This window comes from Lontra canadensis, unplaced genomic scaffold (assembly GCF_010015895.1).
Source record: "Lontra canadensis isolate GAN:19392208 unplaced genomic scaffold, GSC_riverotter_1.0 scaffold92, whole genome shotgun sequence".
Classification (NCBI taxonomy): domain Eukaryota; kingdom Metazoa; phylum Chordata; class Mammalia; order Carnivora; family Mustelidae; genus Lontra; species Lontra canadensis.
In genome coordinates, this window is record NW_022631086.1 from 6,870,113 (window position 1) to 6,897,150 (window position 27,038).

The 27,038-nt window shown below is 51.1% G+C and overlaps 1 protein-coding gene across 2 annotated transcripts in view; it reads left to right on the forward strand.

Moving 5' to 3' along the window:
- Positions 1–24,833, forward strand: part of SYNJ2 (synaptojanin 2) — a 94,738-nt gene extending 69,905 nt beyond the window's left edge. The window contains exons 13-28 of one of the 2 annotated variants that reach the window (XM_032836444.1): positions 1,108–1,189; positions 1,944–2,084; positions 3,613–3,805; positions 5,945–6,103; positions 7,693–7,849; positions 8,844–8,961; positions 13,031–13,249; positions 13,365–13,443; positions 13,996–14,164; positions 14,599–14,772; positions 17,157–17,291; positions 19,100–19,212; positions 20,319–20,427; positions 22,486–22,637; positions 23,018–23,168; positions 24,094–24,191. In XM_032836444.1, the coding sequence (XP_032692335.1) occupies positions 1,108–1,189; positions 1,944–2,084; positions 3,613–3,805; positions 5,945–6,103; positions 7,693–7,849; positions 8,844–8,961; positions 13,031–13,249; positions 13,365–13,443; positions 13,996–14,164; positions 14,599–14,772; positions 17,157–17,291; positions 19,100–19,212; positions 20,319–20,427; positions 22,486–22,637; positions 23,018–23,140 (2,123 nt within the window). In that variant the 3' untranslated portion in view covers positions 23,141–23,168; positions 24,094–24,191. Of the gene's footprint in view, positions 1–1,107; positions 1,190–1,943; positions 2,085–3,612; positions 3,806–5,944; positions 6,104–7,692; positions 7,850–8,843; positions 8,962–13,030; positions 13,250–13,364; positions 13,444–13,995; positions 14,165–14,598; positions 14,773–17,156; positions 17,292–19,099; positions 19,213–20,318; positions 20,428–22,485; positions 22,638–23,017; positions 23,169–24,093 lie in introns of both variants that reach the window. The other variant, XM_032836443.1, reaches the window with a different exon arrangement.
- The last annotated feature ends 2,205 nt before the right edge of the window (positions 24,834–27,038 follow it).

The window sequence follows — 27,038 nt, forward strand, 5'->3', positions numbered from 1 at the left end:
GGTTTGAAGCAGGAATGCTCTTCTGCGGGCAGCATGGCTGTGGGGCCGCTGTTTCCAGCTCTCTTGGATCCTGCAAGAGAGCCCTGATCCGCCTCTCGGCTGTACCCATTCTCAGCAGCGGCCCCGAGCCTTGCCCAGAGCCCATCCCTCGCTGTCCCGGGCAGTCTGTACCCCCACTTCTGCTGCCTTGTGGCACATGGTGGCTTGAGTCCACGGCCCAGGGTTCCTGGGGTTCCTGTGGTGGCAGCGACCATTCATGGTGTCCCCGGGGCAAGCCCTATATGTGCAGAGAACGTGAGAGCAGCCCCAGTTGAAGGAGCTTCCCTCCCCTTTTGCGGGTCTCCCTTTTTGCCATGCTGGGAGCCACGGCCTGGCTTGAGGGTTCAGGGCCTGAGTGGCAGAAGGTGGGGAGGCACTGGAGAGATGTGGCCCGTGGCTGGGGGGGGGGATTCTATTAACCCCTCCTCTTCCCTGTTAAAGGGGACATGGAGAGGAGGGGTACACAATGCCTCGGTTTGCTGTGCTCCCCATAAAACACATTTCCGCAGCAGACCTCCGCGATCCCCAGCTGGACAGGGTTTCCCCTCCTCCAGCCACCAAGAATGGCAGTTCCCCTGGGCCAGGACCCCCTCAGTCTACCATGAACCGGGCAAGGCCCGGCCCCACACTGTGCAGAGTATGGAGGGACACAGGCAAGCGTGGCACGGTGCCTTTGGGTCCGATGCCTATGTTGGTGGCTGGGAAGGAAGAGAGACCCGCAGGGCAGTGCCCTTACTACCCGCAGGGTGGGGTGGGGACTTCACACATGTCCTCTGATGGATACTTCATGATGTCCTTGGGAGATGGCAGCTCCTGTCCCTTCTGAAGACAAAGGAACAGGTTTAGAGAGGTCACTGATGTGCCCTAGGATGGAGACCGGGGAAGGCTGTGGGCACCAGGGAGGTGAGAGAAGGTGGGGATCAGCACGGAGCCTCATGGAGCCTTCTGGACAAGTGCACCCAGGCAGCGGCACACCCGGGCTCAAATGGGGCACATGGGACACCCCACGAGTCCACAAACGCAGGCCTTGTGCTGTCTGATTTCCCTCAACTCCCGCCTTTCCCCCAGATGAGGACAGCCCAGCTGACATATTTGCCGTGGGGTTTGAAGAGATGGTGGAACTCAGCGCAGGGAATATCGTCAATGCCAGGTGAGAGGGCACGGGGGTGCAGGGTTGCACCCGCAAACTCACCCGAGGTTCCCCGAGCCGGGTGCCAGGCCGGGAGTGGGACACTGGGTCCGTCCTGCTTCTGCCTCTACTGCCCTGTGGCCCTCGGTGTGTGGATTCTCCTGATCGCACGCCTGCCCCGCCCACACACACTCAGATGTGCAGCTCCCGTTCCTCTTTCTTCACAATTTAAGGAAATCGAAGGAAGGGCAGGTTACAGCTGTAGGTGCTTGGGCGTGTGTGGAGGCTGAGTCACGCTGTGAGCTGGCGGGTGCACACCTGGAGGGCGTGGCTGACGCCTGGGCTGGGGGGTGGGTGTTGACTCACCTTTCCTGGGGAAGGTGAGAAGCGGAAGTGCAGGGAGAAGGTGCATCTCTTAAGACACAAAGGAAACCGCTGCATTGACGTTTTGTATAGGGTCAACTGGACTTTTTCTTTCTTTTTAATCTCAAGGAACTTTCTGAACAAATAACACCTGATCTCAGCAGCTCTTAGGAGCAAGGTGCTGTGATGGGTTTTAGTGGCAGGGGTGGGGTATGGTATGAGCGATGATGTGTACGACACAGCCAGAAATACGCGGACAGCCCGCTGCGGAGATGAAAGCATGGCACTAACACGGGAGAGGGGACAGCATGACAACAGTCCTATGAAAAGAATAGGAGTTGAAGGAGTGTGTCAGTGGGAGAGCCCATCTCCAGCAGAACGTGAAGCGTCATTTCTTTCTCGTCTTTTCCAGTACCACCAACAGGAAGATGTGGGGTGAGCAGCTCCAGAAAGCCATCTCACGCTCTCATAGGTACATTCTCTTGACTTCGGCACAGCTGGTGGGCGTCTGTCTGTATATCTTTGTACGTCCATACCATGTCCCATTCATCAGGTAAGAACATTCGGTTTATGAACATCTGGGGGATGTGGGGTTGTTCGTCCTGGTGTTTTGTTCAGACTTCCTCTCCCTCCTCCCCTCCTGCAACAGGAATCAGGACTCGCCATTATTCTAGATAAATGTAGCAGCCCCCCGAGGAAAAAGCAGGCTGAATAGAATATTGTCTGGAGATTAAAATGCCACAGTGGGAACCTTGCGGGCCAGGAAGCTGAACTCTTTCAGAAGCAGTGATTGTTATCCTCCCAGGCTCAGTTTTGTGCAAGGAAAGGGATTCCTTGTTGAAGTTTTAGGCAGGAAACCTCTGACCAAGAACTGAGTAACTCGGCTGGAAATGCCAATGCTTTTGTCTCTTTTTAGAAGCGTTCTAAATAAGACGTGTGGGCAGAACGCCTCGACCGCTGTCACCCCGCTGTAACGCCGCTCAAGTGGCTTCTGTGTGTGTGTCAGAAAGGGAGCCCTCAGCAAATGGGTGCTCTCTTAGGAAAGAGTGTGCGCGTGTATGTGTGTACAGGTGTCTGTGCATGTGTGTTTTAAGGTTTGGGAAGAATTCACCTTTTCCCTCAATGACTCATAACCTCCCACTGCTACCTTCTCACTCATGTCGGTAGAGTTTCCTCCCTTGCCCAGCTAAACTCCCTGCCCATGCCAGGCTAGACCTTGCCCCCTCCTGGTTAAACACCTCTGAATATTTAGAGGACCAGAGGCATGCCAGGGGCCGCGCTGGGAGAACGGGACTATGCTCCCCGTTCACAGTCCTCATCTATGACTTTGGGAAATTCCTTCAGTCCGTGTCCCCCCAACTGTTTGTTCTGGCATTTGGGCGGTGTCCAAAGTGCATGAGTGGAAGCCAGCAAAGGTCAGGGTCAGGGTAAAGGTTAGAGTTGAACCGTGAGTGAGGGAGCAATGCTCAGGAGCTCCAGATTTCCCGCAGCCGCCTGGGACCCAGCCTCTCCTCCAGTCTTAGCTGGCTTAGCTCATAGGCTTCTGGGCCGGTTACCCCCTTGCCTCATCTGCCCACTGATAGTCCCAGGGAGCAGGTGTCGGCCTCCGAGTGCCTCGGGCTCCATCCTGTAGACCCGTGCACTCACACGTGTGCGTTGTCACCTGGTATCACATGTGAGCAGGTGTCTGCGAGGAGGTCGCCCAGGCACTAGGCAGCCCAGCACCAGTCACTAGATGTTTCCTGTTTCTTAACGCAGGAAAGCCGTGACGGGTGGGCAGGGGACGGGGCCGTCCGCACGGCCTCAGGGGGACGGGGACTTGGGAGGACTTAGGAGCGCAAAGCAGGGCTAGGGTTGGAAGCTTCCCAGGTGCCTTTGTGAGCGCGGGGCCCTTGAGAGCTGGGGTAGTGGAGAGGGTCCTCTGGGCTGCCACAGAGAGAAGAGAGAGGTCCGGAGTCTCCGGGTGGCCTGGCCGCCCAGAAGGCCATCCAACAGCCCAGCCCCCCACTGCCACAAGCTGGTTCGCACTCTTCCTGTTTAGCCGCTAAGGAGCCGCTGCGTGTGCACCTTGTGTTTTGCAGGGACGTGGCCATCGACACGGTGAAGACGGGCATGGGGGGAAAGGCCGGGAACAAAGGGGCCGTGGGCATCCGCTTCCAGTTCCACAGCACCAGCTTCTGCTTCGTGTGCAGCCACCTGACGGCCGGGCAGTCCCAGGTGAAGGAGAGGAATGAAGACTACAGGGAGATCACCCAGAAGCTGAGTTTCCCAATGGTGAGAGCACACGGTGGCCTGGGATGTGACCCGGGCGTGCATGCTAGCTGCCTGCTTGCGGCGGCCACACACGTGGTTTCCGGAGCTGCTGATAGAGGCTGCCATGGGGTGGGGGACAGGAAGCGACTATAGGAGGGTCCCTGCCCCCCACTCCAGGGGTGGGGATGTGACCTGGGATGGGACAGTAGAGCTAAGCCCCGGGGATGTCCCTAGAGTATTCTGTGCCCTGTCTCTATTATATGTTTCCCGAATGTCCTTATGCACCCCACCTTTTCTCTTGGCATTTTTGTGAGTTTTCTGGTTTTCTTGTTCACTGTCCATGCTTTGTCCAAGTTAGTGAAGAACATCTGAATCCAAACAGTGGGAGTCTTGTTTTTCTTAAGAGTCATGGTCTTCAGACCTACCTACTGTTGCAGCTCAGATAAGAACGCCCATTTTTTTGAAATCTGTGTGTTCATGACCGAGGGGTCTGGATCCTCCCACCTGGGCGCCAGGTTGCAGACAGCCTGCGCCATGCTGCCCTCTAGCGGTGGCAGGCGTTTCTATCCCAAAGCCAGGGCATCTCTCCAGACTCCGATTGTCTGCACACCTGTCCAGACGATTGCCGGCACACCTTCAGCCTGGTGCAAACCCCCGTCTCCCTGCAGTGAGCGGAGGCCAGCTCTCTCCATCACATGTTCTGCCGGTGTCTGTGACTCAGCTGGCTGGGTCGTGGAGCTCCTCCCCGTGAGGCCAGATAGACCGGTAAACCTGACGTCCTGTGTGCTGGGCTACACGAGTACTCGAGGCAGAACGCCTCATTTTCACTAATAAGTGCTGTAATCTCTGCCGTGGTTTTTATTTCTTGAATTAAAGAAGAAACGTGTAGAGTTGGGAAATTTACGACGTGAAGACTTCCAGACCACAGAGGACGCGATGCATGTTGTCTTTGTGTTTTCCTTTAGTTTAAAAAAAAAAAAAAAAAAGTACAATCTTTCTCACTTAAAGTGCTGTTTTGAACTTTGGACACATGCAAAATATTCAAAGGGTTTAAAATAGAGACTTTTTTTCAATAGAAATACTGAGGATACCTGTATAAGTTAATACTTTACACCTGAGCTGCCCAGCAGACTAGCAACAAGCAGGGATTTAAATAAAATGAAAAGTTCCTTGGTTACATGGGCCACGTTTCCTGATGACCACTTGGTGGCTGCTTGTGGCCGCTTGAGGCTGGTGGCTCCTGTTTTGGACAGTGTGGATGGAGAACATTTCCATCACTGCAGAATGTTCTTTTGGGCAAGCAGTTCTCTACACACTTATTGATTTGGTTGTGATCATGTTAATCTGTCCAGATTAGACTGGAAATGCCGCATGAGGATAGTAGAAACAGATTTTGTAGTTAGGCAGATCTGAGTCCAAAGTTGCCTTTATTACACATTGGTGTAACTGTAGCAGGTTCTTTTGAACTTTATATTTTTATCTAAAGGAGAACCAACAGTGCGTGCCTCTCAGGGTTGCTGTGAGGGCAGTGTGCCCCCAGAACAGATCCCGGCACAAGTAGATGGGCGATAGGGGTGGTGTGTTGTGACTGCTCTTGTTGGCGCTGTGATTCATGACAGGGAAGGAAGGGCAAGGGTCCCATGCTCTCCAGAGCTGTGCTGGGGACCACAGGCTCAGGGTGAGCAGACAGGGCAGGGGGAGGGAAGAATGGGATAGAGAGTCACAGGAGGAAAATGGATAAAATCCTTGACATTTTACGAAGTTGCTCATTCTGGACATTTTGATGTTTGTAAGCCTGAGCCTCATAACACTGAATGTTTGGACAACTTGTCTTTGGATGTAGACGTAAGGAAAGCAGGAACACAGCCTGATCTCAGAGCTGGGGCCGGCGCAGTGAAGATGGGCAGTCGTGGTTCCCCATTAGAGATGAACTTTCCCCAAACCACTCAAAAACACCATAATTTAAAATGAAGATAGCCATGAAAATCTCCCCAGCAGGTGTACAGGATTAAGGAGAGATGAGGTACTCTCTGTGAAGTCTTTTGTTAAGTAGCTTTTTAGGGAAAAAGACATCTTTATCATCTGCCTGGTTAGCTTTCCTCCCCCTCTCCCACCTCCTTTGCAAGATGGGCTGGAATGACTGTGATTTTCTTGAAACAGGGAAGAAACATTTTTTCTCACGATTATGTGTTTTGGTGTGGCGATTTCAACTACCGCATCGACCTCACTTACGAGGAAGTCTTCTATTTTGTCAAACGCCAAGACTGGAAGAAACTTCTGGAATTTGATCAGCTGCAGCTACAGAAATCAAGTGGGAAAGTAAGTTGGACTCTTAAGTCTATAGCTGCACTCCATTGGAGTCAGAGCACCTGGGGGTGAGGGGCACGCATCTGCAATGAGCACAGTGTTTGAGGCTGCTGAACACCGGTGTGGGCAAGCCCACCCCACCCTGTGTCCAGGCCAGCCTCATAGGGCTGGCTGGTTGTCCTTACATATACTTAGCCATCAAGTGACACTCCAGTACTCTGTTTTCATGAGATCTCTGTTTCTCATTGGCAAGCACACTAACATGTTAGAACCATACCTGATGTACTTTATACACCAGTTTGGGCGGATAATCCTCAAGGCCATCCTACAAATTCAGTATTGTACCCATTTTATAGACAAGAAGACTGAGGCCCAGGTTCATTGAGCCCAAGGTCACACAGTACACAGAGCCATGATGCCGCCCACAGCTGTCAAGCTACAGAGCTCACATTTATCCCCTACATGACCCATGTGCAGTTTCTTTTTTAAAGATTTATTGATTTATTGTAGAGAGATGGAACATGAGTGGGGGGAGGGGCAGAAGGAGAGAATCTCAAGCAGACTTCCCACCGAGTGTGGAGCCTGACACAGGGCTTGATGTCATGACCCTGAGATTATGACCTGAGCGGAAATCAGGAGTCAGATGCACAACCGAGTGAGCCACCAGGTGCCCCCCCACCCCGACCATGTGCTATTTTTTAGTGACGTGACAGGAAAGATTCAAGTATGGATCTGCTCTCAGTTCCTCAGGTCACCCTGGCCAGCCTCCAGGTGACCCAGAACATCTTCTCCAGCTAATGCTGTTTGTTGCTCGTTTGGGTGCCTGTTAGCTTTGTAGCCGGTGGGGCTGAGATGACGGGAGCACAGCTGCACTCTGTTTACCTTTTGAAAATAAAGCAGCTGGTCCCGTGTCCAGAGGTGTTGAGGTCTCCCCTACAGCAAGAGTCAGACATTCTTTGCGGTCCCCTGTTCACTCCCCGCTCAGCCTGCCGCGGACGTGGATTGCCGAGGGGTGGCCAGACGGAGAGGAACCACACCTTCCCTGTCTAGAGCAGGTTTTTCTTTCTTCCTCCTACCGGTGCTGTCCACACCCTCCCACAGGTGCCCAGAGAGAAGTAGTGAGGTCTTTCCAGGGTCTTCTCACTGTGCTGGGGCTAGATCTAGAGCCAAACAGAAACAATTCAGTTTCAGGTCTGGGCTTCCGTTTGCGCAACTCATTGAGTTAGCGAATGTCAACGAAGGCCTTGTCGGGTCGTTGCTTGCTTGCGCTTGCTCTGACGCTGAGCAGATGGACAGCTGGGATCCTTGCCTCGCGCCTTCCCCTGTCTCCCGGGCACTGACGTGGACGGTGGTTCCTCGGGTACCCGAGCTGGGTGGGAGATCCCAGGGTGGTGTGTAAGTCAGCGGGATGAGCAGCCATCCCTCTCTTGCTAACGAAATAGCACACCCGTGTTCAGTTGTAAACATACTTACAACTATAAGGCAGATTCTGTCCTTTTTAGGACTAGAGCACTCCGGAACGTGCTTTTTATTTTGGGTTTTTGCGTGCGATGTACAGAATCTAGAAGAGCTAAGGTGGTCTTGGTCTTTTCTCCCAATAGATTTTTAAAGACTTTCATGAAGGCGCCATTAATTTTGGACCCACCTACAAGTATGATGTTGGCTCAGCCGCCTACGACACGAGTGACAAGTGCCGCACCCCTGCCTGGACAGACAGGGTCCTGTGGTGGAGGAAGAGGCACTCTTTTGACAGGACAGGTGCGTGAGATGTGCGTGCGTTTGGAGGTGGTTGAGGCTGCGCGCTCGAAAGTGCAGAGGGGAAGTTGGTCACATTCACTCAGCGCGGCACGCTTTGCTGTATAAATGACAACTGTCTTGACCCAGAACTATAGGAAACTCATTCTGTTGGGAACCCCTAAACTTTGGGAGTTGTGTTTTGGGGAACCCCCTGGCTCTCCCCATCCCTGCATCATGGCTGTCCCCTTCCCCCCACCTGACACACACACCCCGCGCCGTCTGCCTTCTGTTCTGGGTGGACAGCAAGGAGAGAAGCCTCGGCTCTTCCCCTCCAGCGACTGTCCCTCTTACACACGTGCGCATCATCCCTCACATTTCATTCAGCCAAACGCTGGCCTGCTTCAGGCTCCAGCTCTGCATTGAACGTGAGCCAGACGCAGGAAAGGAGCGTTTTCTCTCAATCGGTTGTCAAGGATGTCTTGAATTGCTAGCAACGGCCCACCAGGAAGGGTGGTGGCTTAGGGCACCAGGAGGTCAAACAGCTCTGCTTTTCGGGCAAGATGGGCGCAGAGATTTCAAAGCCAGGGAATCCCGTCATTCAGATCAGTCTCTGGACGTCTGTGGATGTCGTCCAGGCATCGAGAGGCAGGCATACCGTGATGTCCTTGGCCTTGGCTTTGCCTACATACAGGGCTGCAGACTTCCTGTGTTCCTATAGCCCCTGGGAGGGGAACCCCACAGCTACGTCTGCATACCCACTCGGGTTGTCCCCTGGGAAGGACGTAGCAGCACTGGATCATCTACAGACATTCTGTACCCTAGACCCCCTCTCCCCAACCCTGACCTCCCTCCCTCCCCATCCCTGCCCAAGCCAGCTCGGGTTAGAGCAAACGGGTCTGAGACAGGCGTGTCCATGCGGTAGATCCCTGGCGCAAGCTTCCTCTGTCGGCATTCTCGTATGTTGATACCGTTTTGTGTTGTGTGTGGGTCTCTTGATTGGAACCTCTGCGAGCAGCTGGAGAACTCAACCTTCTAGACAACGACGTAGATGCTGACAGCACCGTCAGACATTCCTGGTCTCCTGGTGCCCTCAAGTATTACGGCCGAGCCGAGCTCCAAGCGTCTGATCACAGGTACGGTCCTTGTTGCCGCGGCACGTTGTCCTGGGCTGCGGAAAGCGGCGTCTGCTGTTCCCTGAAGTGAACGGACACGCTGTCCCCCGCGGAATGCGTGTGTGCACGCGTGTGAAAGATATCAAAGAACGAAGAAGAGGGTGACCAATAGCTGTGTCCGCACCACCAAGATTTAATCCGTGTTAGCATGGCAATTGCTCACATTATAAATGACCTCAGGGATAAAAATTGCAAAGGTGCAGCCTATTTTGTCATTGAAATTCCCATAAATGATGTCACTGCACAACTTGCTTTTTTTTTTTTTTTTTGGTCACTTAATGTCTTTGAGACACAGTCACATTGTTATTATAGACCTGGCTCATTCCCTCGTAATTGCTGTCCAGTATTCTACTGAATATATCCATGGAATGTACCCATTCACCTGCTAGTAATTTTTTTTCTGATTTTTTTTCTAATATTTTTTTTCTAATTTTTAAAAAAAATTTTTAATTTTTTTTCTCTAATATTTTATCATTGCAAATGCCAAAGGGTTTTTAAGTGTTGGATATGAGTTCTTTAATGCTCTGAGCTGTCGGTTTGGCCTGCCTGTCTTGCATTATGGACGGAACACAGCAGCTGGATCTGTCAGCTCGATGTGTGCTGGGACCGGCCATGGAGGGCGATTAGTCTCGTGGAGTATCTTGAAAGAGACAGAGGATGGCATCTGAGGGTGTAAATTGGAAGGATTTGCTCTTCCCATGGCTGCTACCAAAACTAGCCTGTCGTTTTCAACTTCTACAAGGAAAAAAATTAAGAGAGATTTGGTGGTAAAGAGCTGGTCAGCCAGTAGGTTGAAATCTTTAGATACTCTAAATTCTTAAGAAACCTGTTGTTGCAAATACACCCCTAGAAACAAACCTTGGGGAATCTCTGGTTATGGGACTTTGTACAGAGAACTTTAGGTTTGCTAGTTCAGTGAGTGTCTTTAGAAGCAACTCCTTTAACCTTTCCCTGAAAGACCTTGTATACTAGGCCCTGTTCCTGGCACTGAGGATTGACAGAGAACAAAACAGACAAGACCACATTCCCGGGAAGTTGTCTAGTGAGGACAGACAGTAAACAAATGTGAAAGGAAAAATGGTAATGATAAGACTCAGAAAAAGGGTTGGCGTTCAAGGAAGGCCTTTCAGATAGGATAACCATGGAGGCCAGACCTGAAAGAAGAGAGAGTGTGAGCCATAGCGGTGTCAGGGAGAGAGCATTCCAGGGTGAGGACCAAGGCAGTGAACCTTCAGGGATCCAGAGAATCGAGGGGGAATGGGAAGAGTAGAGGAAGTCCTAGAAGCTGAGGAGCAGCGCAGGCCGTGTGGAAGCCTGTGGGCCCAAGAACGTGGGGTTCGGGTTTTCCTCGGGCTGAGGAGTGGCCTCATCTGACGATGTGTTGACAGAGTCAGCCAAAGAGAGTGCAGTGGGTCCAAGGAAGAAGCTGGCACAGTAAGCAAGGGAAGAACAGTGACAGCCTTGGACCAGGTGGTCACGGGTCCCCATGGCGAGACATGGTTGGGTTCTGGATAGACTTTGAAAGTGGAGCCCACAGAATTGCCTAAGGGTTGGATAGTGTGTCGCATGCATGTGTGTGTGTGTGTGTGTGTGAGAGAGAGAGAGAGAGAGAGAGAGAGAGAGATTGAGAGAGAGGAAGGATTTGAGGAGGCTTCCAGAGCTGGGCCTGAGCAGCCAGAAGGACGGAGTCGCCTTTGCTCAGCTGGTACACCAGGAGCTGGTTTGAAGAGCGTCTTCATTTGCGGATCTTTCTGATGACAAAAGCAGAGCCCTCAGTTATTGGCCGTTAGGGGAAACATACGGGCGCAAACAAACCCTCCGTAGTTCCTCTGAGACAGTGTCTGTAATGGTCTGTTAGGTGTCTTCTGCATTTTCCACACACGTTAGAAGCTTTTACACCAAAATGTTAGCCTGTGTGTGGTGTGTGCCCAGTGCCGACACCTTTTAACACACACACACACGCATAGAGACCATTAGGATTATATCTTGCAGATTTACCATGTTGCCTTGCTGCATTTATTTTATTTTTTTTAAGACTTTTTAAAATTTATTTGACAGCGATCACAAGTAGAGAGGCAGGCAGAGAGAGAGGAAGAAGGGAAGCAGGCTCCCTGATGTAGGGCTCGATCCCAGGACCCTGGGTTCATAACCCAAGCTGAAGGCAGAGGCTTTAACCCACTGAGCCACCCAGGCGCCCCTGCATTTATATTTTTAAGTTAAAAAACGTTTTATGTTGAGGTAATTCTAGACTGGCGGGCTGTTGTAAGGAATAATACGGGGAGTGTGCATACGCTTTCCCCAGGCCCCACGGTGAGGAGGTCCTGTCACTCTGTAGCAACAAAGTCACTGTCAAGATACAGAACATTTCCTTCACCACAGGGTGCCTCCTGGCGTCTTTCCACAGCCCTCTGCTCCCTAACCCCTGTCCGCCACTGCTCTTTCTCTCCCTTTCCATAATTTCATCATCCTAAGCATAAATGAGATCAAAATGAGGGGGACTGGCTTTTCCCTGCCAGCCTCATCTTCTGCAGATTCGCACAGTCGTCCCACTTCTCGGTAGCCCATTTGCATTCCTGCTGGGGGCGCAGCCCGCGGGCACCTGCACCTGCTTCCTCAGCCACCGCGCTTCCCATCTGCACGTGCGACTCGTGGGAAGAGGTTTTCTGCCTCTCACTTAGTGTGTATCCCAGCATCAGATTTTCCCCATCTTCTTTTTTCTTCTAGATGCACCCCCCAAAAGCCCCCAAAACCAAAAATCTAACAATTGCAACATAAATGTGTGAGAAGCACACTGATTATCATTCACATCTCCTCATTTTTGCCATGTCCCTGGTTTTCAGGGGTACCGCCTACGATCTACTATTGTCTCTTCTGTTTTGTTTCCTCTTAACACTGTACTGTAAAATGTCTTCAAGAACATTACATAATTGGGGCACCCGGGTGGCTCAGATGGTTGGGCGTCTGCCTTTGCCTGTGATGATCCCAGGGGCTCTGGGATCAAGTCCCGGGTCGGGCTCCTTTCTCAGCAAAGATCCTGTTTCTCTCTCTGACTGCTTCTCGCTCTGCTTGTGCGCTCCCTCTCTCTCTCAATCTGACAAATAAAAATCTTTAAAAAAATTATGTAATCTTCATAATAGAGGATTTCCTAAATTTTTACAAAGGGAGTAAACCCACCCCTGGATCACAATGGCAATAAACAATGACTGCATTATTTCTTGCTGATCTATTTTCCTGGGTATGTCAACTTGGCTTCTCTGACATTATTCTTATTGGTTGTATAAAATACTATCATATGGGGCACCTGGGTGGCTCAGTGGGTTAAGCCTCTGCCTTTGGCCCGGGTCATGATCTCAGGGTCCTGGGATCGAGGCCCGCATCGGGCTCTCTGCTCGGCGGGGAGCCTGCTTCCTCCTCTCTCTCTCCCTACTTGTGATCTCTCTCTCTCTCTCCCCGTCAAATAAATAAATAAAATCTTTAAAATATATATATATATTATCATATGGCTGCATCATAACCGTTTCCCTATTATGGGACAGTTAACTGTTTCCCCTCTCCCCTTCCATCAACAGTGCTGTAACGATCATCCTTGCCTACAAATCTTTGTATGCCTCTCTGATCACTTTCTTAGAACAAAGGCCTAGAATTAAAATTAGTAGGTTGAAAGAGATGAACATTATTGAGATTCTTAACAGCAATTGCCAAATAGCCCTCCAAAAACTTGAACCCTTAGCAAAGGGGGAATTCCCACCTCTCTCCATCCTTGGCAGTACTGAGTAATACCACGTAGAAAAATCTCAGTTAAGAGCCAGTGCTGTTTTCTCCAAATCATCCTTAGGCAAGAATGCCAAGGCAATGCTAAGGTTGGCCAAAGATAGAGTCGGAAAGCCTAGGACAGGACAGCCAGGCTCGGTGCCGGGCTGGGGCCACACCCACGAGCCGTGGATGTTCACTCTCGACAGCGGATCTCTGGGGATTGGGCCCTCCTCGGCCCCGTCACCCATCACCTGTCTTCCCTCCCTGTCTAACGCAGACCCGTGCTGGCAGTCGTGGAGGTGGAAGTTCAAGAAGTTGATCTGGGTGCTCGGGAGATGGTGTTCCGGGAAGTGTCCTCTTTCCAGGGCCCCCTGGATGCCACTGTCGTAGTCAACCTTCAGTCATCGACCTTAGAGGAGAAAAACGAGTTTCCTGAAGATGTGCGCACAGAGCTCATGCAGACCCTGGGCAATTATGGGACCATCGTTCTTGTCAGGTACTCGCGCCTGGCTGGGGTGGGTCCCGTGTGCCTCTTAGGTATATCACCAGCCAGAACCACGAGAGCTGCCGATCGTTCTTGGCATTGACTTGGCGCATCTCATTTATTCCAGGATCAACCAAGGGCAGATGCTGGTAACTTTTGCAGACAGTCACTCAGCTCTCAGCGTCCTGGATGTAGATGGTATGAAGGTGAGTCATGCTCGGTCCCCCATGGCACGGGGGCTGCTTAACTCCCCAGAGTTTTCTTGGGCACCACATGAGGGCAGGAGCTAACTAGCACCCTTCCTTCTGGTGTCTGTTCCTGGTCTCCTCGTTGAGGTCCCTAATGTCCAACCCTAGCCACTTGCAGAATCTGGAAGGAAGAGCAAATGTTAGAGGGTAGATCCCCCTGAATCACTAGGTCTGTCGCGGCTCACCCTTGCACGTGGGAGGGCATTTGCTATTCTTCTCATTAGACGGTGTATTTTGGAATCTGCAGTGTACAGGTGGTTTCCATTTTAATACTATCCTGGTTTTACGTTCACCTGGGATGAAAAGCTGGGGATGATGATTCAACTTTGAGTGAGACCGAACGTGAGCTCTGCTGATCTTGCCTGAGGTCTGGGCCCTCCACTTTTCTTGGCAAAACGGGAAGATTGGCCTACTCCTGATGCATGAGTTTGAGCTGGACGCCCTTGGAGAGCAGAGGAGGTGGTTCTAAGGTCTGTACTCCCTTCTCAGATGGCCACTCTGTCCTCGCAGGTGAAAGGCAGAGCCGTGAAGATCAGACCAAAGACCAAGGACTGGCTGAAAGGTTTGCAAGAGGAGATCATCCGAAAACGGGCTAGCGTGGTCTCCACGTCTCCCACTGCCAATTCCTGTTTGCTGGAGGAAAACTTCGACTTTACGACTCTGGACTACGAGTCAGAGGGTGAGTACCTCTGCAAGGACCTCTCGGTCATTGTGGCGAGGCCAGCAGGCAAGAAGTTCCCACAACCAGCGTGAGATTTTCAAGACCCCTTCTCACACCTAAAGGTGACAGAGGGTCCTTGGGGCACACGCACTGTATGCCACGAGCGAAGCTGGGCGCTGTGCACGTCTGGGGCAGATGCCTGAAGCGGTCAGTAAGCCCTGGAGCCGTCTGAAATGACAGTGAGGACAGTGGCTTTGAGGCTGTCTGGGCTGTGGGCTCACTCCATGTCTCAGGCCTGAATGGAACTGGGGTTCTCTACCAATTGACACGTGGGTGCCCCCGGGCTGCCGGAAGCTGGGCCGCAGGCCTCCTGACGCCGAGCAGCAAGCCCAGATGGTGACAGACCCCGTGCCATTTGCCCTCATTGTGCGCTGTGACATTTCCTCCCCAAGGGGATATCCTCGAAGATGACGAAGACTATTTGGTGGATGAGCTAAGTCAGCCTGTGGTCTCGGACGGGGAGATGGGCGGGGACAGCCTCTCTGAAGCCCCCAGCCCCACAGCCGCGGTACCTGCCAGCAAGTCACCTGCGCTCAACAAAAAGAAGCAGCACCCGACCTACAAAGGTAGCTTGGCCCCTCCCTTTTCTAAAGAGCCTCGGGCATCGAATCCGCTCTCTCTCTCAGTGCCAGGGCTTTGCACGAGGCCACAATTATGTGCTCACAGCCCACGCCAGGGCTGAAACCACAAGTCCTAGCAAGTGGGTGGAAACCGGGCTCTGGGCCCGTGTCCAGCTACCACCACATTGACTTTCTCCAGTGCTTTTTATTTACTTTTTTTTTTTTTTTTTTAACTGCTGGTATCGCTATAGCACACCAGACCCATGGTAATTCCTGTTTCCTCCAGATGTTTAAATGGCCACAGCCCTGAACTGGCTTTACATTTGTAATTCCGTTTTTCCTCCCCACGGATATTTGTTTCAATCCCATAAGAGACATAATTATTTTTTTATTGAAATATAATTGACATGCCACGTTATATTGGTTTCAGGTGTACAACTTAGTGAACCAGTAATTCTGTACATTACACTGTGTGCGGTTACCATCTGTCCCCATATAATATTGAAACAGTGTTACTGACTGTATTCTCTATGCTATACTTTTTACCCCTGTAACTGACTTATTTTAAATTGGAAGTTTGTGTCTCTTAATCCCCTTCACCTACCCGCATCTCACCCCCTAGTGCACCACCAATCCTCTGTAGGTATGAGTCTCTTTCTGGGTTCTGGGTTTGGGTTTTGTTTTTGTTTTTGTTCTTGGCTGTTGTTTGTTTTATTTTTTTAGATTCCACAGGTAAGTGAAATCATGCTTGTCTTTCTACATCTGATGTATTTCACTTTACCATACCCTCTGGCGTCCAGCATCTATGTCCTGAGTGCTGGGGTCTTGTTACGTTCCTGTAACATGTTATTACACAGTAATATGATACATTAGTATCATTCTATCATTTGAGACTTAAGCAAAGAGGTTCGGAAAGTCCTGCAGATTAAACTGCAAAGCCCTAGGTTACATAGTGTAACGGCCCTTTGGAATAAGTTGTAAAGCCCGCTGGCCTTTCCCGGGCTGGAAAGGAGGGCTGTCTGTGCTCCAGCCCCAGACTCTGCCACGGCCACGAGAGCCTTCCCGCTGCCGCTCACGGTGCCTCCCCTATTGGAGGAAAGCTCTGTCTAGTAGGTTCGGAAAGTTGCCATGAGCTGCAGCTGAGACTACAGAATAGGCTGAAAGTGAATTGAGAGGCTTCCCAGGGAAGGTAATTTGCCAGGAGAGGCGCAGATACCCCAAGTCCCTTTGTGCCATGGTCCCAAAGGTGGTTAGGAGCCTGGCTGCACTGAGCCATAGGGACCTCTTAAAGGTACACTCGCAGAGCCCCGTCATGGAGATGTGGGTTTGGCGGGGGGTGGGGCTGGGACCCTGGAAATCTGGTATCTCATGAAGCTCCCCAGGTGACTGAGATGCATGGCTGGGTTTGGGGACATCCGCCCAACCCAGGTGATCCTGTGCCCTGCACATCCAGAGGGCTCCTGCCCGAATAGAAGGGGCCGAAGGGATGCCCTTCAGACAGCCGGAGGTCCTTTTCTGCAGGAGTGGCCATCGTTCAGGAAGCTCCTTGAGGGGAAGGCACATATGGGCACCAAGTCCTCTTGGAATGAAAAATTAGGAGAGCACGGGGCTATGTGGGTGACCTTGCCACCTGGCGGACGTGAAGGCATGTCCTCGACGCTTCCCATTAGAAGGAGAAGCCCTGCCTCTTCCCGGCTCCAACCTCAGAAATACATGGGTTTGAGCTGATGGAAATGTGAGGGGTGGAGTGTCTGAGTGAAAATAAAATGCATCGGGCTACATTGTAGTGTGGGAGAGGAGACCTGCCGTGTTCCTGAACTTACATGTCATAAATGTATAATAAAAATTAGAGCAGTCACCTCCTCACGCGCCTCCTAGCCTTAGAAGGTATTTGCAGGACAAGGCAGGAGGTCGATCATCTGTGCAGTAGCTGGCAATGGGTGACGGTACTTGGGGCTTGATGGGTGAGCAGGGACCCCCCCATTCCAGGAGCTTGCCACGGGATGGCAGGGGCAGAGGCAGAGACTGTTCTCAGCCTCCAAAGCAGCTGTCTGTGTTAGAGTGAGGAATTCAAACCGAGGGGCTCTGGTCTTCCAACTGTCTCCTCTTCTCTCTGTGGTCTCGTTCGTTATTTCAGAAGGAAATAACCCTAACCTTACGCTTGGACACATCTCCATGTCTCTCATGTCTGGACAGAAAGCCTTGTCTACAGTTCATCTCCTGTTCCAAGCAGGCACTGGGTGCCGCCCTGCCCTCCCATGTCAGCAGAGGCAGAGAGGGGGGACCCTGCTCTGCGGGAGGGAGGGGGACCCTCCTGCACAGTCGGTTCTGCGCAGACACAGGTCTGAGCCCTGCCTCACGCCTCACTCGCGTTCCGCCGTGTCCTCCAGATGACGCTGAGCTGGTGGCAGTAAAGCAGGAGCTGGAAGCAGGTGGAGATTTCCGGCACCGTTCTCCAAGCAGGTCTCTGTCGGTGCCCACTCGGCCTCGGCCGCCTCACCCACCGCAGAGACCCCCCCCTCCAAGTAAGACTCTGTTGCTTTCGGCTTGCCACCGTGCCTGCTGGGAATAACCACTCCTTTCCCGCTACTCAGCACCTGCCTCTGAGTCGCTGCTGCCTCGCCCGGGTCCCCAGCATCTTCCCCTCCTCAGGCTCCTTTCTGGGTCGATCCCAGAAATAGTTGTGCTTCTCACGGCGAACTATGTGGTTCTTTTTACCCAGCTGTTGGCCTTCCCGTAGCCGTGGTTTGCTCTGGGCTTTCTGTTGGAGATGGTAGAGAATGGAAAATTGAGGGGGGGCCCAGCAAGCAAAGACCTTCTAGCACCTTCCTCTGCAGCCCCACAGAAGTAGTCTTCTGTCTGCACCTGCTGTCCCCTCCCCATTTCCCAGGGCTCCAGTGAACCCTTATATCCAACACCCCAGGCGTCCTGGCTTCTGTGGGCCCACGCTTGCTGTCCCTGGCATTCGGCGGCCTGAGGATGGGCCCTTCTCAGCCCAGCTCCAAGGACAGCGCTCTTCTTCCTGTCTCCTCCACAGCTGTCCTTGGCCCCTCAAGCTTCCCTTAATGACCTGAAAAGATACTGGTGACGTGCTTTGGAGTACTTTCTGTTTTACCTCTACTGTTTACTTCCCCCCCCGCACCCCAAAAGTGTGGCAGTCAGGCACACGGATTTTCCCTCAGGCTTTACATTCTCATTGGGTTCATCTTTATGTCACAATAGTCCTCAGTGGCAAGCTGGAAGCACGTGACTTCTTAAGCATATTCTTTCCTTTTCTCAGTTAACACTCAGACAATAGAACAATAAATAAAAAGTAAAATTTATATTATATTGTGGAAATTTATAAAAGTAGGTAAATACAAAAAATAAAATTTTTTAAATTCACTTGATTGTCTACAAATAGCAATTGTTAACCACAAGATTTCTAGCCTTTTTCTAATTAAATACATCAGTATCTGCACGTGGTTATTTATTTTTTTACAAAACTGGTATCCATTGTTTGGTCCTTTGTCTTTCATCTAATGTCTGTGTCTTCACATGTTTTTTTTTTTTTTTTAAGATTCCTTTATTTACTTACTTATTTTTTAAAGATTTTATTCATTTATTTGACAGATCGCAAGTACGCAGAGAGTCAGGCAGAGAGAGAGGGGGAAGCAGGCTCCCTGCTGAGCAGAGAGCCCGATGCGGGGCTCAATCCGAGGACCCTGAGATTGTGACCTGAGCCAAAGGCAGAGGGTTAACCCACTGAGCCACCCAGGCGCCCAAGATTCCTTTATTTCTTTTTAGAGAGAGAGCATGCTCATACCAGTGTCGGGGAAGAGAGAGAGGAAGAGAGGGCCCCAAGCAGACTCTGCACTGAGCGCAGAGCCCAATGCAGGACTCAATCTCATGACCCTAAGATCACAATCTGAGCCAAAACCAACACGCCCCTAAACGTTAGAAATCATAAAATATGATTTCTCAATGACTGTAAATGTCATTTCATATCATTTATTCTCCTGCTTTGGGATTTTTTAGATTTTGCCCAGAAACCATTTTTAAAATGGGGTCAGAATAATAGGAGTATATTTTAAAATTGACTTTTATATCAGATTTTTTAATTCCTCCCCCTCCAGGATGTTAGATTAAAACTTGCACTCAAATAATAACGAGAGAATAGGCACAAACTGAGAATCAAAAGCAAAAACATCGACCCTGTTGGTCCCCACCTGCCCTCACGGGCTCAGACCCTAAGCGCGTCCGCAGTTGGCCTGGCTCTCAGCTGGCTGGGAATGGGCCTCAAAGCAGCCGTAACTCACTGAGATTGAGACTCTGACCTCCTTGGTTTTCACAGCTGGTTTAATGGTGAAAAAGTCGGCGTCAGACGTGTCCATCTCGTCGGGCACCCACGGGCAGTACTCGATCTTGCAGACGGCCAGACTTCTGCCGGGAGCACCCCAGCAGGCAGTGAGTTTCCCTGTGTTCGGCTCAAAGCGAAACAGACCATCATTTCAGACCCGAGGGACCTGCCCCGTGGTTCATCTTCAGCCCCTGAGACCTTGTGGGATTGCCTCTTCTCAGTGAACACAGAGACCTACATCTCTTTACCCTCTGCCTGACCACCAGCTCATTCCCAGACCCAGAACTCAGGAGCAGATGTGTTATCGGGTTTCTGCGTGGTTGTACAGGGTGTTAGAGAGAAAATCTTATTTGATGAAAAATCCCACGTGTCCCTGTGTGGTGGAACTGTTAGTTTCCAGACTCCTCTTCTCTCCTTTCCAAGGCTTGCCTTTGACCTTGGTGTATGGAGCAGGGCTCGGTAGAGGGCAAAATAGGACAAATTCAGATCAGTTGTTTTGAGGGAAGAAGCTAAGAAGAGGAGGGGTGTATGGCACAGTAGGGGAGCACTAGTAATGACTAGTAATGAGTGAGGAGGGATTTTAGAGATGGAAATTTCTAGAGGATGGCCGTGAGCTGCTCAGGAGGACAGGAGGTGGCAGTCAGTGGAATGGAGGTGAGGGAGGTGAAGCCAGGGTGCTGGGTGGGGGTGAACTGTCCCGGGAGGCTGGACCAGATGTCACGTGTGACAGCAGGAGGCGGGAATGACTGGGGAATGGCTGGTTGATGGTAGTGAAGGCAGGTCATCGGTGGCTACCCGGAGGTTTAGGTTGAGGGAGAAAGGTGAAGAGGTAGAAAAAGCACCACTCAAGAGGAGAGTGGAAAGGGTTTTAATAACTATGCTGAGCTGTGGGAAAAGTGGCTTCTGATGATGCTTTCTCGGTATGACCTGGAAATAGATAGTGGTTTATCCACATTGCAAAGACCTGTAACCACCTGGTTTGGGAGAGGCTTGTCAGCTCGGAATTACTGCATTCCGCTTCTTTGTATGAGAGTACTTCCTGGAGGAGGAGCCTGGAGGGATGTGGTCTCGATTGGAGTTTGTGTTTAACTCCGGTCTGATGGAGCCCTGTGCCCCCCACCCCTGCAAACTGATCAGTAGGCGGTGAGCGCACCAGGCGAGCCTGTTTTCCTACTTCCGTTCATATGCTTTTCTTCTTGATTCTGTCCTGAAGCCCAAAGCCAGGACGGGGATAAGTAAACCCTATAACGTCAAGCAGATCAAAACTACCAACGCTCAGGAGGCAGAAGCAGCCATCCGATGTCTCCTGGAAGCCAGGGGCGGTGAGTGTTCTGCTGGCTTCTCCTTCTGGTCTTTTCTATGCATCTTCCTACTCAAGGGGGCCTAGAAGAGAAAATAACATTTTTCCCCCGCCGGAGGCAGTATTAAATTAGAAGCTCCTTTTAGCAACATTTTATAAAATTCCACTACAAATGTTATTGTCCACTTAAAATTATACATTTAAAATTCAGCAAGAATATGGAAATAACCCCAGGATTATTAAGAAGCACGTTAAGGTAGAGATTGAAATAAATGAAAATGAAGTTTAGAAAAGGATAATGCTCCAGGCACTAACTCATTCTGCCAGCTCCAAAAAAAGAGACAATTTGGGACCCATCCCTATTTCAGGCATAAAACCTTTTGAAATCACCAGCAAGTACAGATTCTTTACTGTCAGGCAGGGACCGCTTCCCCACTATGCTGCCTGTTAAATTTTTGGTGCTATTACTTCTCAACCCATGTTAATATTACTCATAATCGAATTCAAAATTGCTGGTATGAATATTTTTGAGGTTTTGGGGAGGTTTTTGTTTTTTTTTTGGTTTTGATTTTGTACAAGTATCTTTTTTGGAGAGGAGAGATCATGCACTCTGAAGAGCCCTTCACAGCTGTCTACTTGCTTTTAGACAGGATATGTAACTTATTTTTAGACAGGATATGTGACTTATTTGTTACTTATCCCAAGTAACATTGAAGGAGGACATGAATTAAGAGGTCGAGAAACACTCTTGTAGGATAACAGTATCATGAATGGTTTCTTTTTTATTAAAAATAATAATACAATGGTATGGATGTAACCAGCCATGTGACCACCAACTGATTAATGAATAAAAGGTTGTGTAACCATGGAATGGAATATTATTCAGCCATGAAAAAGAATGTGTTCATATACATGTTTTATCATAGGTGAATCTTGACCATACTACGCGTAGTAAAAGAAAGTAAACACCAAAGGTTATTTATTACATGATTTCGTTTGTTTATTTATTTATTTATTTATTTGAGCACATCAGCGGGGTGGGGAGAGGAGAGAGAGAATCTTTTTTTTTTTTTTTTAAGATTTTATTTGACAGAGGGAGATCACAGGTAGGCAGAAAGGCAAGCAGAGAGAGAGAGAGAGAGGAGGAAGCAGTCTCCCTGACGAGCAGAGAGCCGGATGCGGGACTTGATCCCAGGACCCTGAGATCATGACCTGAGCTGAAGGCAGAGGCTTAACCCACTGAGCCACCCAGGTGCCCTGGAGAGAGAGAATCTTAAGCAGGCTCCATGCCCAGTGAAGAGCCCACTGTGGGGCTCAGTCTCAGAACCCTGAAATTAGGACCTGAGCATAGATCAAGATTCGGATGCTTAAACGACAGAGCCACTCAGGCACCCCTGTCTGATTCCATTTATAGGAAGTGTCCAGAATAGGCAAATCTATACAGAGAGAAAGTTACTAGTAGTTTCCATGGCTTGGGGGAGGAGGGAATGGAGGGGTGACTGCTAATAGGAATAGCGTTCCTTTTTTGTGGTGATGAGGGTGTTCTAGAATCAGAGAGCGGTGACGTTTTGTAAAACTCTGGGAATATACTGAAAAAAAAAAAAAACACTGAACCGTAACCTTAAAAAGAGTGACTTTCATGGCATGTGAATTATATCTCAGTAAAGCTACTTGTTAAAAGTGTTCTGCGAATGTAGAGGTTAGGAGAGGTTTGAGGTCTGAGATCTACCCAGTATCCCAGCCTAGCATTTGCTTGGTCAGAAGCCCTGCTGAGATTTTGAGACATTTTGGATTACCTCCCCGGAGAAATGCACACGGCCATAAAACGTTGCACATAATGTCTGGGCCTCACTGATCCCCTATGAAGACCATCCTTGTTGAGAAGGTGAACGTGAAAAGCTGGGGGCTGAACCCAGCTGGCTGGTGCTGACAGCACTCAGATTTTTTTTGCCTTTAGAAAAAAAGGAAATACGTTGACTTAGCAAATTACTCCTAGGATGTGGACTGCCTGAAGATTAAATCAGGCATTGAATCTCCCTGTCCTGCCCACTTCAGCTGTCCATACACCTGTGTGTTTCAGGCGCCCCAGGAGACGCCCTAAATGCCACAGCCCTGAGGGACCCAGGCCCTTCCAAACCAGAGCCCTCAGCAGGGGTGGCCCCACTCCTGCCCCGGCGGCCTGCGCCCAGGGTCCCTGCCATCAAGAAGCCAACCTTGAGGAGGACAGGGAAGGTAAGAAGCCGGAGCAAAGCCTCTTGCTGCCGAGGTGCTCCCGTATCTGGGGAGAGGAGGCCCAGACACGGCCCCATCCGTGGGGACACCGCGTGGCCATCGCTTCCTCTTTCGCATCTCTGCCATGTCCTTGGTTCTCGCTGAGCAGAAAAACCAGGAGTCTCTCCCGGCGATGGAACAGCCGGGAGGTATCAGGCCTCCCGAATGTTCTATTGGAGCCTCCATACAGCCCCTGTGGGATGGCGTGTGTCCGTGTCATGTGCACGTGGTTGCACGGGTACAGATTTTTGTTCATCGCTCGGTGGATTTGCAGGGTGAACGCACTCTGCGCAGCCTCTGGTACCGGGGCCTGGACACTTCTCTTGCCACTTTTCTTGCAGATTGTGTTTTGCTCTCGCTCTCAAGCTTCTCAGCCTTGCTTGCTGCTTCAGAGACATGAGTTTGTCAGGACAGTGGCAGCCCAAAGACTGGCACCTCTAGAGACATCTGGATCTTCCGTTTGATCTCGGTGTTCTAGTAACGGGACCCTCGGTAATCCGCCGGCTGGCCCTGCCCCAGTGGCTGCCGCTTTTCCACCTGTACAACGTGTGTGATGAGGCTCTGGCGCTTGCTCCGTGTTCTCGCAGTGGTCTGCCCCGCGTTTGCACCTCGTGTCTGTCCGTCTGCCCTGCCTCCTTCCAAAGCAGACCTCCTTCCTCTTCCTCTTCCCTGGGCCCGCTCTGTCTTGTCTTTTAAAAGCCGGGACAGAAATGGGTCCTTTTCCCAGGCCGTGGAGCAGGAGTTCACAGTCAGAGGCTGGTGGGGAAGGATTGTGTCTGGGGTTCGTTTGCTCAAGGATCGGAGGGAATGTGGAGATGGTGATGCTTTAGGATAGAACAGCTCCTTTGGTGCAAAAGCTCCCTTTTGCCCCGTGCCATTGTTTTAAGATCCTTTTGAGTCAGAACAGAGGAAGCGACGTTCCTGTGAGAAATTTGCCCTCTACCGTAGTGAAATATCAAAGATTTAAGAAGCCAGTGGATCTGTTAGCCCTTCAATGAGCCTAACGCCCTCACATAAGTTCCTCCGGCCTCGCGCAGTTCGCGTAGTACACGTTGAGTTGTCAAAGCTGGCGCCCCAGAGAAGATAGTTTTCACAGGTTTTTCATAAAGGAAGAGCATAACCCCATTTCCTCAGGTAACAAAGGACAAACTAGTTTCAGAATATTGACCGTGCGGCCCTGAGGTTCAGGTTTGCTCTCTGTCATTGGACCTGCTGCACTTGACAGAAGTGTGTCCCTGCTGCGTTCTCTCGTACCTGCTCACACTTCTGCATCCCAGACATTCTCAAATCTCGAATTTGCTAGAATGTTCGCTGAGCCCCGTCTCTGCCCCCCTGCGGACCCTGTCTGGGTGCTGCCTCCCGCGCCCCCAGTGCTGGCTGCTGACCCACTGACCCTCTCTGTCCTGCCTTTCCTCAGCCCGAGTCACCGGAAGACCAGTGTGGGCTGCAGACCGTCCATTTTACCATCGGGCCCCCAGAGACGAGCCCCGAAACCCCTCCTCTAGCAGCCGCCCCTCCCGTGCCCAAACCGAGATCGCTGCAGCCGGGGAAGGGCGCCGAGAGGAAGCTGAGCGGGGGGCCGCCCACACCGGACGATGTCCCCGCCGCGGCCGACCCTCCGCCCCCGCGGGAGGAGCCGCCCCCCGCGCCCCGGGCGCCCCCAAGGAGGAAGAAGTCCGCCCCCGCCGCCTTCCACCTGCAGGTGCTGCAGAGCAGCGACGGCCTCCAGGCGCTCGCCCTCGGCATCCCCGGCGGCCACCGGCCCCCAGCTCGCCCACCCGACGACGGCCCCCTGTCCCCTCCACCCGCTGGCCTCGGCCCTTCCCCCGTGGCAAGCCCCGACACCCACGGCGCCAGGGAGCCCCTGGCCGAGACGGCCTCCCTTCTTGGGGACTGTCGGGATCCCTTCTGGAGCCTTCTCCACCACCCGAGCCTGCCGAAGAACGCCTGGCTTTCCCAGAGCAACGACCCGGTGGACTCGGGGACCGGGGGCCCGCCAGGAGCACCCCCCGCCCCCGCTGCCCAGGAGCTGCCGCCGGGGCGCGGGCGGGGGGACGTCGGTGCCTGCGCGACCGGCGGCGACAAGGACCAGAGGACGGTACTGCAGGTGTTTGACCCGCTCGCGAACACATGAGGAGGGAGCGGGGACGGCGGTGGCCGCACGAAGTGTGCCCTCCTCCCAGGCTCTCCGCAGGGAAGCCCGGCCTCGGCCCCCACCCCCACCCCTACCTCCACCGCCGTCCAACACCCCTCCGACACCCCCGCCCCCATCCGACACCCCCACCCGCACCCCACCCCCGCAGAAGAGACCTCTATTTAAAGGCGCACTGAGAAAACACTTGTACTTCTGTCACTCTGGTGTCGTTTACAGAAATTGTGTCTCACAGTCAATCCGATGGGGGTTATCCAGCCCCCAAGACGGGTTTTAGTCTAGACTCGCGCGTCTTGGTTTCCTCTCCGGGGTCTGAGAAACCTCGGGTCAGGTTCGCTGCGTGGCTCTGAGGACAGGGAATCCAGTTGATGATGGCCGAGGAGTTCTGTCCGAGCTTTCGCATGCACGTCTGTGGTGTTTTTAAAATGTTGTTTGTACTTCGCAGATTGGGGATGACTTTTTGGCGGGCCACCTGCCGACGCGGTAGCACCTGAAAGGGGGCCGGGCTCGCTGTACATGGCCTGCTGACCCGGGGTTTAAAAAAAAAAAAAAAAAAGTTGAAAGCCGCCGCAGATCAACCAAATGACCAGATGACCCATTCCCATGAGCCCTTGTATGTATGTACAGGTGCAGGAAGCTTGATTGCGTGGGCGATGACGTTTGGGGTTGGAAGCCTCTAGTGTTAGCTAGCCGGCCGCAGCCGGCCGAAGACCCCTCCCCACGCGTGTCAGCGGCTCCGTGCCCCGCAGCGTGCCGCAGTCTTGAGCCCAGGTGTGCGAGTTAAACCCGTTTTTATACACTGGCTCTTCCCTCTTAAGGAAGCTTCTTGGCTTCTTTCTCCCCTTGCATTCCAAATGGAAAAAGCACCAACCTGCAGACTCCAGCTGGCCCATAATCCTGGTCCTCGTGGTTAGGGTAGGAAGACTGTTTCATTTAGTCTGGGCTGCCTGGCTGTGGCTTCAGGAGGGAAAGTACCACCTGTCCCTGTAGGTAAGAGATCCCAGAGCAGCATTTGGGGTTTGCTTATCCATATGTTCACTGGGTTTTGTGTTTTTTGTTTCTTGGGGTTTTTTGTCTGTACATTTGCAACACCACTTCTTGCCTAGTCAGTCTTTTAGAAAGACATCACCAGATGATTTTACATTTTAAGAATAATGTTGTAAGGCCTAGAATCCGTTTGGAGCAGATACCATGTTTTTGCTAACAAGTTCACAGGTGAAATCTGAGGGTGCCACATACCGCATTTAAGGGATTTAATATCCTAGAATCATACAGCGGTGACTCTGTCTTATCCCTAATGTGACCGGACAAATGGTTAGGATGACACTGCTGATTGTTGGGATGGCAGTAATCATCCTGCCTGGGGTGGGGGAGGTTACCATTCCCTTTCCTCCTCTGGGATTTTCGGATGATCTCTCATTGCCACTCTCAAGGTATGTGGCAGATTATTTAAATCTGGCATGCAACACACAAAAAAACTACATCATGTATCGCATTTCATTTGAAAACTGATTTTTAAAAAAAGATAAGAGTGACCCACAGGGATAAACAGATAATATATGTAGTTGACCAGTCTTAAAAAGAGGGTATTTCTGGCCTTAGCTGATTAGCATTCTTTCTGTAGTTTGTAAGTAATTTATATCCCGTTTACCTCTAACAAACACAAGTAAACAACATAATTCTTGAACAGTTCGGGGGAGAAAGAACACAAGATGGGTAAATGGCTTGGAGAAGTTAAATAATTTGCCAGGATTCACATTGCTATTAAAAGTACTTCGAAGATTGGCTCATTCAAACATTCCCTCCTTCTGTCACCTCTTTTTCCCACCAGAAGGAGGTGAACTTTGAAAGAAGATATATGCAACACAGCGGTTGCTTGCAAAGCTGGAAATAGGACTAATTTTCAGGTTTCTTCTTTGATCTAGATGCAAGTAGCTAATAAATGGGACAGAGAACAGAATTTTCATGAAGAAGGGTGCTCATCACACAGGAGGCTCTTAAGGATCTGACATTCAGTATGAACGCAGAATTGTGTTGACCTCAGGAGGCAGGTCGCAAGAAAAAGTCTGTCATTTAGCATAAAGAATCGAACAAGTATTTCATCAGGGCTGTTCAAATTTTGTGAACAACAAACTGGACTTTGAAGTGATCATATGTAAGGTTCATGCACCAATGTTCTCTTAAAAAAACAATTGGAATTGCCTTACTTA